Here is a 12,678-nt window from a genome sequence, read left to right as displayed (position 1 = left end):
CTCATTTTCTACTCCTGGAGATAGTAATTCACATTTAAAACCATCAGGTGCCTTACATTTTTATCTGTTTCAATATGTGTTAAGTTGTTCAAGGTCAGTCATCAGACTTAATGGAAATACCTCAGCACCAGCAGTGATATGTAGACCTTTATCATAATGTCAGTATCAAATTGCCTCAGTGAAATCACACATATCTTGAGTGAGCAGAACTCTTTGATCACGCTTCCATGGAAAACAATATATGGCCTCTCTGTGAATCCTGCTACTTAATGATAGGCATTAAAAATGGTTCACAATGAAACTTTGATATTGTCTGGGGAAAGGGAAAAGAAACACAGACTAAAACAGCTTGAAACTTGATGGGTGAATCCTGTATCCTATTCCGTAGGCTTGAGGGTGTGGAAGGAGAGGTTCTGCTTAGTGTATTTGTACCCGATAAAATTTGCTTCTTTAGATGATATTTCCATCTCCTACTGCAGCCCCACTACCAAAATTAAGAACAAATCAGCCAAGAGAGCTTCACAACCTAACCTTAGCCTTGTTGTAGAATTACAACCATGCCTCAGTCTGATATTTGCATTATTATCTAGGTATTAGACAGCATATTATTAATAGCTTACTTCTAATATAAGTTCTCAGATCCCAGTAAATGGCATCACAGCAACAGATCCTGGCTTTGCCCATTTTTAGGGATCTGAACTGAGGAAATAATCAAAAAAAATAGAAGCTTTCAGCTTAAAACAGCCAACCATTGTGAAGAAAATGGAAGTAAAAATCTTTGCTTCAAACAAAACCTTGCAATGTGCCTTCAGAGTGGAAATTTAGCTTTAAAATCTGACTGCAGCCAGCAAAACTCCTGATGCAAACTCTCAGTCTAAAGTGTCGACTTGCACCTTTTGCCTCCACAGATGCTGCTTGACCCGCTGAGTCCTTCCAGTGTTCTGCTTTTGTTCTATATTCCAGCATCTGCGGTCTCTTTTGTCTTAAAACTCCTGCCTTGCTAATTTGTATATTTTATATGGGCATTGGGGACTAGAACCAAGCTGAGATCAGCAATCTTTTTCATAGGGCCTTTACCTGCAGATTTCCTGCTATGAACTGCCATACACAGCAATACAAACACACATTCAGGTTCTACATCTGAGATGTGACCAGTACTTTCCAGTAGCCAAGCAACAGAGAGCCTCAGAATTTTGAAGTTTATCTATTTTAACCACTTAAGTATAACTGTTTTCTTTCAAGGTAACACTTGTAATGGAAGGCAAGTGCCTTGTCAATGACTAAAGTTATTGTCTAGGTTTCAGCAATTGTTAATAAGGCCGGAGGTTACATCCCTGCAACCATGCTAAGTGTTACACCTGCCCCTACACCTCCTCCCTCAACATCATTTAGCGCCCTAAACAGTCCTTCCAGGTGAGGCAGTGCTTCACCTGCAAATCTATCGATGTCATTTATTGCATCCAGTGCTCCCGGTGTGGCCTCCTCTACATCAATGAGACACAACACAGATTGGGGGAATCGCTTCGCCAAGCACCTTCGCTCTGTCCAATGGAACAACCAGGATCTCCCGGTGGCCAGCCATTTTAATTCCACTTCCCAGTCCCACACTGACCTATCTGTCCATGGCCTTTTCTACTGCCAAGTTGAGGCTAAACGCAGATTAGAGGAACATCACCTCATATTCTGGCTTGGTAGTCTTCAACCTGATGGCATCAAGATCGATTTCACTAACTTCCGATAACCACTCCCCCCAGGTACCCCACACCTTCCTCCCGCTGGTTCCCCACCTCCTTCCCTTTATTCCGTGGTCTACTGTCCTCTCCTATCAGATACCATCTTGTTCAACCCTTTGCCTCTTCCACCTATCACATCCCAACTTCTTGCATCATTCCCACTTACCCCCCTCCCCCACCTACCTACCTTCCCCCCTTCACCTGTATTCACCTATCACCTGCCAGCTCGTGTTCCTCACCCTCCCAGCCCCCCACCCATTTTATTCTGGCTTCTGCCCTCTTTCTTTCCAGTCCTCATGAAGGTCTCAGCCCGAAACATCGACTGTTCATTTCCCTCCAATTGATGCTGCCTGCCTGCTGAGTTCCTCCAGCATTTTGTGTGTGTTGCCGGAGGCTACAAAGGCCTTAGGCAAACTGATTATTCTTCACTTCCCTTGACCAAGTCTACCTGCCACACTGTATTCCTCCAGGCATTTCGATCTGTTGGATACCTGCTCCAAAAACCATTGTATAGTCGGCAATTCAGAACTCCACAAGGAGGGGCTGGTCCTCCAATGCCCATTTCTTCCTCTCCACATCGAAATGCACCCTCCCCCACCCAAAAAAAAACAAACTACATATTTCAGAAATGTAGAAATCTGATTTACTGCAGGAGGCCATTCAGGGTAGTTTATTCAAAACTACGCTGAATGGCCATCCCTCTGATTCCATACCTCAGCTCTTGGTGCATGGACTTATAAGTTATGGCACCTAAGATTCTTACACAAATACTTTTAAAACATGCTCAAGGTCCTGCCTCAACCATCCTTTCAGGGAGAGAGTTTCCAACGCCCATTGAGTGCAATGAAAATTTCTTCAATTCCCTGCTAATCCTTCTAACTTTTACAGCTAATAATTATTGACTTCTCCAGTAGGTGAAGTTGGTCCTTGAAAAACACTGTGCAGTCCTCTCACAAGAGAAAATGCTTCAACTGAATCTCCCCTCAGCCTCCTATATTAGAAGAAAACAACCTCAACTTATGCAACCTTTCATCTTAACTAAATTTTTCAACCCTGATAAATGCTCGTAAATCTCCCCTGTACATGCACTAGAACTTCCATTTCCTTCCTGTGATGTGGTGGTTAGAACTGTATACAGTACTCTATCTAAATTTGTTTTGTACAATTTTACTGTAATCACTCTGCTCTCATGTGCTTTGACTTGGCCATTAAAAGAAAATATTCCATATCTTTTCTTGACCACTTCATCTGCCTGTGCTTTTCCTTCAGGGATCTTCCAAGTTTTTCTGCTGATGGTGGCACATGGAACAAGGAATTGATACATTTTTTTTCTAAGTTATAACATCACAATCAAAGAATGTGTATTTTTACTTATCTTTCATTCACTAATTATCCTGATGTAAGAGGGTTTGCAGAACGGAGTTGTTTGGCCATCATGGAATACCATAAATGCTCTACATGTAGGATTTAGTACAATCCTCTAGAAACCAGTGTCAGCACCTGTTGTAACTGGAAAGTACCAAATACTTGTGGTCATGGATTTTTAACTCTGCAGAATTCACTTTGAATTTTGACTTAAATAGATAAGTGTCCTCAGAAAGACAATAAATGTGCTATAATCTGAACCCTGCAGGTAATCCAAAAGTATGCAGAACCAAAAAAAACTCTTGGATTGATGGAATTGTGTGAGGCCTCCTGAGATTCAGTATAAACTTCACTCTGAAAGATGCACCCTAAAGCCAGCCTGTGCTGTAATATACTCCAAAATACTTGGTGCCTTACATGAAAGAACTTATATTGCTAGCACAGGTATCTCTCCTAAATATCAGCACTAAACTTCGAGTAGATAAAAGGTGACTTCCAGAGGTTAGCCTCAGCAATCTCCTGTGGTGCCTCTATACCTCACCTACCAAACCACTAAAATGAGTTTTGCATAGAACCTCTTACATGCCCATAGGGAACATTGACAAAGATATCAACTTGTTAGGAATAGTATAGTTCATTCTATTGCTTGATGTTAAAGGAATCTTTTTAATGAATTAATTGATTTACTTTTCTTTTGCATAAATTTATTCAGTTCTACAGGAAAATCTATATTTTGCAACCTTTGATACTTTACAGTAATGCTGTTCAATATTCTGTTATCAGTTACTTGTAATGTGCTGCAGCTATACTTATACAAATGTCAAAGTGTTTGATGTATTAATGCAACACAACATAAGGTGATGGAGTACAGTTGAGTAGCTTTGATTCCCCCACTCTTTGAGTTTCTGGTCTCATCACTGCTACTCATAATTAGTGGTAAGAAGAGTCCAGGTTGTCTGCTCACTCTCTCAATTAGGCAAAATACTAACCAGGAAAGAGGATGAGGAGGATTATATATTTAAAAGAGAGAATCTAAATGCCAAAAAAGTATAATTAATTATCAATAAATAATTATGCATGACAAATTATGCATTCCATAGCAGTGTATGATCAGCAGTAGATAAAAGGGAACTTGGGACATGGTCCTGTTTAGTACTTAGTTTGATTGCAATAACTATGCCTTCCCATGTAATCTGAATAAATTTATAATGAATAATGTTTGAGTACCTACTCATAAATATTCTAAATGGAGAAGTAAAATGGTTTGTTTTTCATGTCAATAAAGGTGATATATTTCTAAAGGCAAAACTTGATGGGAAGCAAGGCCACGTGCATCTTCAGGAATAAAAGCATCAAGATTTGGAGTAACATATATGAATATAACAAATAGGAGCAGGAAAGGGCCATCTGGCCCCTCAAGCCTGCTTCACCGTTCATTAAGATAATGCCATTTTCCAGCACCAACCTTCATTCCTTGATTCCATTGATGTCCAGAGATCTAATGGTTTGAAATGAAAATGATGACTGAGCCTCCACAACTCCCCAAGTTACAGAATTCCAAAGGTTCACCAATCTCTGAGCGTAAAAAATTCTCCTCATCTCAGTCTTGAAGAGCCTACCTCTTTTCCTGAAACTGGATCTCCTTGCCCTTGATTCTAAAGGCAGAGGAAACATCTTCCTTGCACCTGGCCCATCAAACTCTTTCAGATTTCTGTATGTTTTAATGAGATCTCTTCCAAACTCCAGAGGATACAGACACCTCTTCTCTTCCAAACTCTAAAGGATACACTCATACTCTCCTCATACAATAAACCACCATCCCATAAACCATTCTAGTGAATATTCACTGCACTGTATCCATGGCAAGCACATCCTTTCTAGGGTAAGAAAACCAAACCTGTACCCAGTACTCCATTTCTGGTCTCACCAGGGCTCTAAACAACTAAGCCTTTCTTATTCCAGTATTTAAATCCCTCATTAGAAAGGCTAATATTCCATTTGCCCATGTAATTGTTTACTGCACTTGCATGATGGTCTTCAGTGACTTGTATATGTGAGTCCCTTTGAGCATAACACTACCTAGTTTCTCAACATTTCACAAATACTCTGCTTTTCTGTTACATGCACTATTTTTATTGTAAGGAACATAACTTCCTACTGTGGTGTTTGTGGGTCTTTGAAATGTATAGTGTGGTCACTACCAAAATTAAGCCACCTTCTAATTAGATATTTATTAGTCTGCTGCTCTCTTAAGACTATTTTCTGCAATGTCAAGGTTTGTGTTAAGGTTGAGAAATCTCAGAGGTGGATCTTCACCATGAAGGCTAAAAACAAACTGGTTTCTATAACACTATTTCTGTAGGAACCTCAGAAATTTGCAACATAAGAATGTCATTTTGACTGTTGCATCACAACTAGCAATCCAAAACAAATCTCATACCTTTGAGTCTCCCAATTAAATATTGTAAGATTATTTTTTAAGTCATTATTATTGCTACGCTTAAAGAAACCTAATTTACCACACCACGGCTAACTAGACTGACTTGTTCTACCTTTAAAAGTCTGATTATGAGTGGCACTGAAGGTCAGTCGCAAAGAAACGCTCAAAAGTGTTTCCTCACCACAAAATAGAGCCCATGAAAAAAATGAGTCAGCAGATATGTTTCACTGTTTAAAAGGGTAGTGTTTCTGTTCAATGTTTTAATAAAGTTCATAACTCATATAGGCTTTTCCCGTTATTTTAAATGTAAACTGAGTGCATTCCAGAGCTCAAGAATTTCATATATTTACCATATTTCTATTATTTAAGTCCACTTTCTTCTGAACCAAATAATTTTATATTCTCAAAATAAGCTGGTCTCAATGGTTATGATCCTTCAGCATAACTATATCCTTTAATCATCCGTGTCAACCCAGTAGATCTATCTATAACCTACTTTTTCCATGGTTTACGTATAATCTGTGGGGCAGCACTCTGGCACAGTTCAAACAACCTGGGTTCAGTCCTGACTTCTGATTCTGTGTGGAGTTTGCATGTTCTCCTAGTGATCGCATGGATCTCCTCTGGGTGCTCCAGTTTCCTCCCATATTCCAAAGACATGCAGGTTAATAGGGTAATTGACCACTGTAAATTGCCTCTATTGCATAGGTGATTGATAGAATCGGTGGGGGGGGGGGAATGTGGGGATAATACAATGAGATTAGAGTCATAAAAAGATATAGCATAGAAACAGGTCCTTCAGCCCACTAAGTTTATGCTGACCATCAACTACCCATGAATATAGATTTATTATAATTAGGTCATTAATGGTCCGTGCAGACTCAGTGGACCAAAGAGCTCGTTTCCTTGCCATATGATTCCATGACTCAGAGGTGTCATTTGATGAAGGGTCACTACACTGCAAATCTGTATCTCTCTCTCCAAGACCTCAGTATTTCCAGCATTTTATGTTTTTTTTTACTACCCCTAGCTATATACAAATGTTATTAGTATAAAATCCAGCTTTCTGAATGAGTCCCTTTCAAAGGTGGAGGTAATGAAAATAAGTTGTCAGCTGAGATGATGGGTCAAAATCCAACATCAGCTGTCACATGAAATTGGTATTCATATTGGTTTGTTATTGTCACTTGTACCGAGGTATAGTGAAAAACTTGTCTTGCATACGGATGGTACAGATCAATTCATTACACAGTGCAGTTATACTGGGCTAGTACAGAGTGCATTGAGATAGCATAGAGTGCATTGATGTAGTACAGGTAAAAACAATAACGGTACAAAGTGTCACAGCTACAGAGGAAGTGCAGTGCAATAAGGTGCAAGGTCACAACAAGGTATTGGTAGTCATTTATTATCGTCACTTGTACTAAGGTACAGTGAAAAACTTGTCTTGCATACCGATGGTACAGGTCAATTCATCACACAGTGCAGTTACATCGAGTCAGTACAGAGTCCATTGAGGTAGAACAGGTAAAAACATTAACACTAGAGTCACAGCTACAGAGAAAGTGCAGTGCAATAAGGTGCAAGGTCACAACAGGGTAGAGTGTGAGGTCAGAGTCCAAGAAACCTAACAGATGCTAGAAATATGAAATAAAAGCAGAACTCAGATGAAGTCCCGAGTAAGAATCATTAGCCTTAAACGTTACCTCTCCACAGATGCTGCTTGACGCACCGCATATTTCCAGCGTGCTGGTGTCACATGACCGCTGAAGGGCGGGAAGCGGCGGACTTTGAAATCACGCGCGGCAACGTCAGGGCGGCACGGGGAAGCCACGTGGTCTTACCCCTCGCCGGGTCGGCGAGTCTTCAACACCCCCTCCCCCCCCCCCCCAGCCTCCCGGGCGTCAGCCAGGATTGTGCGTTTTGCGCTTGCGCAATGCGCGCGACGCCTGCCGGGAGATGCAGTCTTTCCCCCTGGCGCCGCTCCGTTAGCACATGGTACCCACCGCTCCTGTCTGGACTACAACTCCCGCCAGACCGTACGGTGCCGGCCGAGCGGGGAAGGCAGAGTGTGGGTGTTGGAGGAAAGATGGTGGAAGTTTGCGCGTGGTTGTCCCGTCATCATACCCAGAAAATCAACAGCAACAATAAACATTTTGGTAACCAGCCGAGCCATTCGTTGTTAACAGATCTCAATTGTGTGAAGTCCAGCGCTAGGTCGCAGAGGCTGCCTTCTGTTGGCTGATACAGGGCCCGGCGAGCGAGAGAGTCGCCCCGGCCGAGTCGGAGCGCCGGCCGTCGGCAGCAGCGATGCCAAAAACTCGAGGCCGGTCTGGCCACAACAAGGGTAAGAGCTGGGGTCAGGGTTCAACACCGGGCTGGGAACTGGGAGAACTTCGTCCTCTTTGCAGGTGAGGATGAAGGTCAAGGTCCAGTGCCTGGCGGGGTGAGAGCCGGGACCAGGGTCGAGTATGCACCGGGGTCAGAAACAGGATCAGTATCTCCCGGGGACACGGCCTTGTACCCTGCAGGGGTGAGAGCCATAGTCACGGGCCAGCACCTACCAAGTTGGTTTTGGGGGCCAGTACCCATTAAGGTCAGGGTCTTGCATCTCTTAGCGGTAAGATTCATTGTCGAGGTTGAGTACACTTTCTATTAACTTGTTATGCCCCCGCTGTCAAGACCTGCATTTATTGCCCTTCTATTATTGTCCTTTAAAGTTTGTGGTCTGCCATGGTGAGAGATGGGATGTGTGTCATTGTCAAGCATACAACTGGGCTGAAAGTTGAGTCATGTGCTGGCTTGTGTGTTTGGTATGGGATCAGTATATCCATTGTACGAGGTCTGGGTTAGAATCTAATGTGCTAGGTGTTAGTCCTAGCTTTGCTATTCATTATATACCATCTTTAGCAGTTGATTTCGGGCTATAATATGAAGTGGGAGGAAGAATTAGCCTTTTGGTTTGATATTTACCAGGACTGAGTGTCTAAAGTGTCTCTTGTGACAGATATGGCAAGTGTTGAAGACGGAATTGTTTCACTATCATTGAGGCCTGAAATTAGGGTTTAGGAATAAATTGGTACCTGCTGTGAAATTAAAAGATCTGTATCTTGCCTATACAAGTGCCTGTCTAATTATCTCTTAAACAGTATTGCATCTGACTTCACTACCACCTCTGGCAGTGAGTTCTCAACATCAACAACTCTGCCTAAAAAAATCTTTCTCCTCAAATCCCCTTAAAACTGTTTCCTGTCACTAAACCTATGCCCTCGTCTTTGATACCCCAACCATGTGAAAAGATTCTGACAATCTACCCCATCTATGCCTTTTATAATTTTATAAACCTCTATCAGGTCACCCCTTGGCCTCCTTTGCTACAGGGAGAACAAGCCCAGCCTGGTTAGTCTCTCCCCATAAAGTTCTCCAAATTCAGAAAATATCTCTTCAATCTCCTCTGTACTCTTCTATAGTGTGGTAATAGAACTGTGCACAATGTTCCCGGGTGCTGTCAAACCAGTCTTTACAAAGTTGCAGCATAACATTGGAACTTTTGTATTCTATGCCCTGACCTATGAAGGCAAGCATGCCATATGCTGCCTTTCTCACCATCTACCTGTGATGCCACTTTCAGGGAACTATGAACATAAACCCTAACATGCTTCTATTCATCAACATTCTTTAGCATGCTTACCGGACATGTCCTATCCCCCAGCTGACTTCCCAAATTGTATCACCTTGCATTTGTCAAGATTAAATTCAATTCACCAATGCTCCACCCAACTTTTCATCGAATCTATGTCCTGCTGTGAACTTGGAAAACCTTCCTCACTATCCATAACCACTAATTTGTGTCATCTGCAAACTTGCTAATCATACCTCCTATATTCACATCCAAGTCACAAAGGTCACAGCTCTGATCCCTGCGGTACATCACTGGCCCTCTGCCCCTCATCACCAAACCAATTCTGCCAAATAATACTGAATCAGTTCTACAGATACGAAACAAACTGCTGGAAATAATCAGGTCAGAAAGTATTTGTGTAGAGAAGAACTAGTGAACATTCTCGGTCTATCTTTCGTATTTCAATAAGTCATTGTTGTAATCTAGAAAAACGTTATTTCTGATCAGCAAGATCCTACAAGCAAAAAAAGAATGAATGAGCAACTAACCTATGTGTGGTTGAAGAATAGGTATTAGACAGGACGCTGGGCTCCTGTGCTCTTTGAATGGGGATTTTGACACTTTCAGAGATGAAGCCCTAGATTTAATAGCTAATCCAAAGATCGGGGTGACCTGTAGCACTTTTACTCTCAGTTCTCAAATCTAAGTCCTTCCTGACAGTGCAACAGCATAAACCTTAGGAGTTGCTTGAAATAGTGTTTCAGGAATGTTTGCAAGGTTCACAAATTTCTGGGCACAGTTACTGAGACCTCTACATCTTGTATAATGCTGATGGAGGGCAAATAAATTATAGATGGGATACAGTACCTGGGTTATGAGAAACTGGACACATCCTTGAGAGGGCTTGAAATTAATATCACTACATATTCAATATTGTTAGCCTGCCTTCAATTTTACTGAGACCCCATAATGCCACACTGAAGTTGATTTGCTATCAGACAGCATCACTATCACCAACCTTTGGAATCTATTTGACAGGCCTGGAGCACAAGTAGAAAGTCGGCTTTTTCAACCATCTTCAACCAGAAGTAGAGTGAGGTGATCCACCTTAGCCCATTTCTGAGGAACTGACCGTCATAGAATCCGGTCGTGTACTAGTCTGACTCACTCCACACAATATCATAAAATGTCTGAGAGCACTGGATACACCAACATTTATGCATCTGAGAATGAGCTGTTCTAAGTAAGCTGTCACAGTACAGTTATAGCATTCATATCTATCTGACAATGTCAAAAATTGATCAACTAAAGCCTGTCCTATCCACACAAAGCAGCTAAATCTAGTCTGCCAGTTACCGCTCCAACCTATTCTAGTCATCAGTAAAATTATGATTGAGGTTACCATTATTCATTTTGAGTTCCTTTGATCACTCAACTTTGAAACATAACACAATCTTAACCCAAACAAATGAAAGTACTGAATCAAAGTGAATGGTAGTAATGCCTTCTGATAGTGTTAACATTAGTGCAGTATTAAGGGGCATGAATGTAATTGAGTGTAAAGCTCCAATGCCTGGAATCATATGACACAAAGGAAGATGGCTGTGGCTGTTGGAAACCAATCATGAGTGCTCCAGAATATCATTGCAGGAGTTTCCAGGAGATCATCTCAATCACAGCATCTCTAGTAATGAAGCAGTTTAGAAAGATGGAGGAAAACCTGAACAACTTGGACTGATGAGTGCCAAGGTATATTTGTGATCTGGACATCCTAAATTATACCTAGGATTAGCAACTATTAGATGAGGGTTAAGGAATGAATGGTAAGAAATAATTCTGTTAATTCAGTATTTCAGTAAGTTCAGTAAATTCTGAAATATTTCATGGGCAACTAATGTAGTTCTTGCACTGCAAATGTTGCCACAGCCAATTTGAAGCAGAATGGTCACAGAAACAGTAAATACAATAAATGACCAGATGAATTGCAACAATCAAAATAAAAGTGACATTTAAAGCTCTTTTCCAACTTTGTTTCTTGACAGGCTCTTTAAGACATGAACTACTACAGCTGAAGGTTTCAGCCAAAGTAGCTCAAATGGAAGGTACATAGTTTGGCTATAATGTGCATGGTACATAACCACTATTGCTTCCTTCACTACTTTGCAGGTTTGGAAGAATTCAGTGTTCCTGTTGTCTTGAATTCAAAGAAAACATTAAAATATGGAACCTCACAAATCTTCAATGGTTTGTTGTGTAAATTTGCTGATCATTGAAACTCTCCAAACAGACAAATGTTCAGATCTTTTTCCTTAATGATATTCGATTAGTCAAATAAAATCACTCATTAAGGCTGGAAGAAAGTGAAATCAACCAGAAATACCAATCACACACATCATCTAATGACAACAATGTGTACAAACTTTGTGCACATTAGGTGAGAACAAAGTGTCACGTGCAGTTTAAATAGATAGCCACTTTGATTTGCATGCTATCAGCAGTAATGGAAAATGGCCTTTTAAAAGAGGTAACAAGTTAAACCTCAATGAATTATTAGCCTTCATTGTTTTCTAGTTCATCTGTATTCATCCACTTCTTACCCAGACTGATCACATCAAGGGAGATAGAGCATAGCCATAATTGTGATGAAACTCCTCAGATTTCTAAGTCACTTCACAAATCCCACACCTCCAATAACCTCAACAGCAACATTATGTCCCATCTCTTGTACTCATTACCCTTGCCTATGAAGGCAAACAAGCTAAATCCTTTTGTCACTACCTTATTCACTTGTGTTGCTATTTTCAGAGAGCTATAAACTTGCACCCCAAGGTCCCTCTAATGTCAACACGTCTAAAGTTCCTGCCACTTACTGTACACATCTGGCCAGTATTGGATAACTCGGTGCATTACCTCACACTTACCTGGATTAAATTCCATCTGCCACCGCTTGGCCCAACTTTTCAGTTGATCTTGTCCTGCTGTGTCTTTGGGCAACTATCTATAACTCCACCAATTTATCAGACAGCAGACATCTTCATCCAAGTAATTATATGGCCCTAGCACTGATCCTGCAGTATACCACTCATTACAGACTTCTGTCAGTAAAACACCACCCACCCCCCACCTCTATCCCCAAGCCAATTTTGGATCCAGTTTGCCAAAACACCTTGGATCCCATGTGTTCTAACTTTCTGACCTAGCCTAACTTGTGGAATCTTGTCAAAAGCCTTATTAAAATCCAAGTTTTGCACATCTACCACCTTGCTTTCATCAGTTTTCCTGGTAGCCTTAAAAACATTTTTTGAGTAGGATTTCCTATGCACAAAAACATGCTGACTTCCCCCTATCAGTCCAAGTGATTATAAACCCTAAGAATTTTTTCCAGTAGTTTCCCTATTTTTCACACAAGGCTCCCTGGCCTGTAGTTTCCTGGCTTATTCCTACTGCCCATCTTGAATATGGGAATAACATTTGCTACCCTCCAGTCTTCTGGTATCTTATCTGTAGCTAAAGGTGAT

At 41.2% G+C, this 12,678-nt stretch overlaps 1 protein-coding gene across 2 annotated transcripts in view; it reads left to right on the top strand.

Moving 5' to 3' along the window:
* Positions 1-7,430: 7,430 nt before the first annotated feature.
* The window catches only part of ifrd2 (interferon-related developmental regulator 2), a 35,776-nt gene continuing 30,528 nt past the window's right edge, over positions 7,431-12,678 (top strand). Inside the window, exons 1-2 of one of the 2 annotated variants that reach the window (XM_052017734.1) lie at positions 7,438-7,885; positions 11,203-11,262. In XM_052017734.1, the coding sequence (XP_051873694.1) occupies positions 7,849-7,885; positions 11,203-11,262 (97 nt within the window). In that variant the 5' untranslated portion in view covers positions 7,438-7,848. Of the gene's footprint in view, positions 7,886-11,202; positions 11,263-12,678 lie in introns of both variants that reach the window. The other variant, XM_052017735.1, reaches the window with a different exon arrangement.

The sequence above is a fragment of the Pristis pectinata genome, chromosome 6 (genome assembly GCF_009764475.1).
Source record: "Pristis pectinata isolate sPriPec2 chromosome 6, sPriPec2.1.pri, whole genome shotgun sequence".
NCBI classification, from domain to species: Eukaryota; Metazoa; Chordata; class Chondrichthyes; order Rhinopristiformes; family Pristidae; genus Pristis; species Pristis pectinata.
The sequence above is the reverse complement of the archived record's forward strand: the minus strand, read 5'-3'. Positions and strand labels throughout refer to the sequence as shown.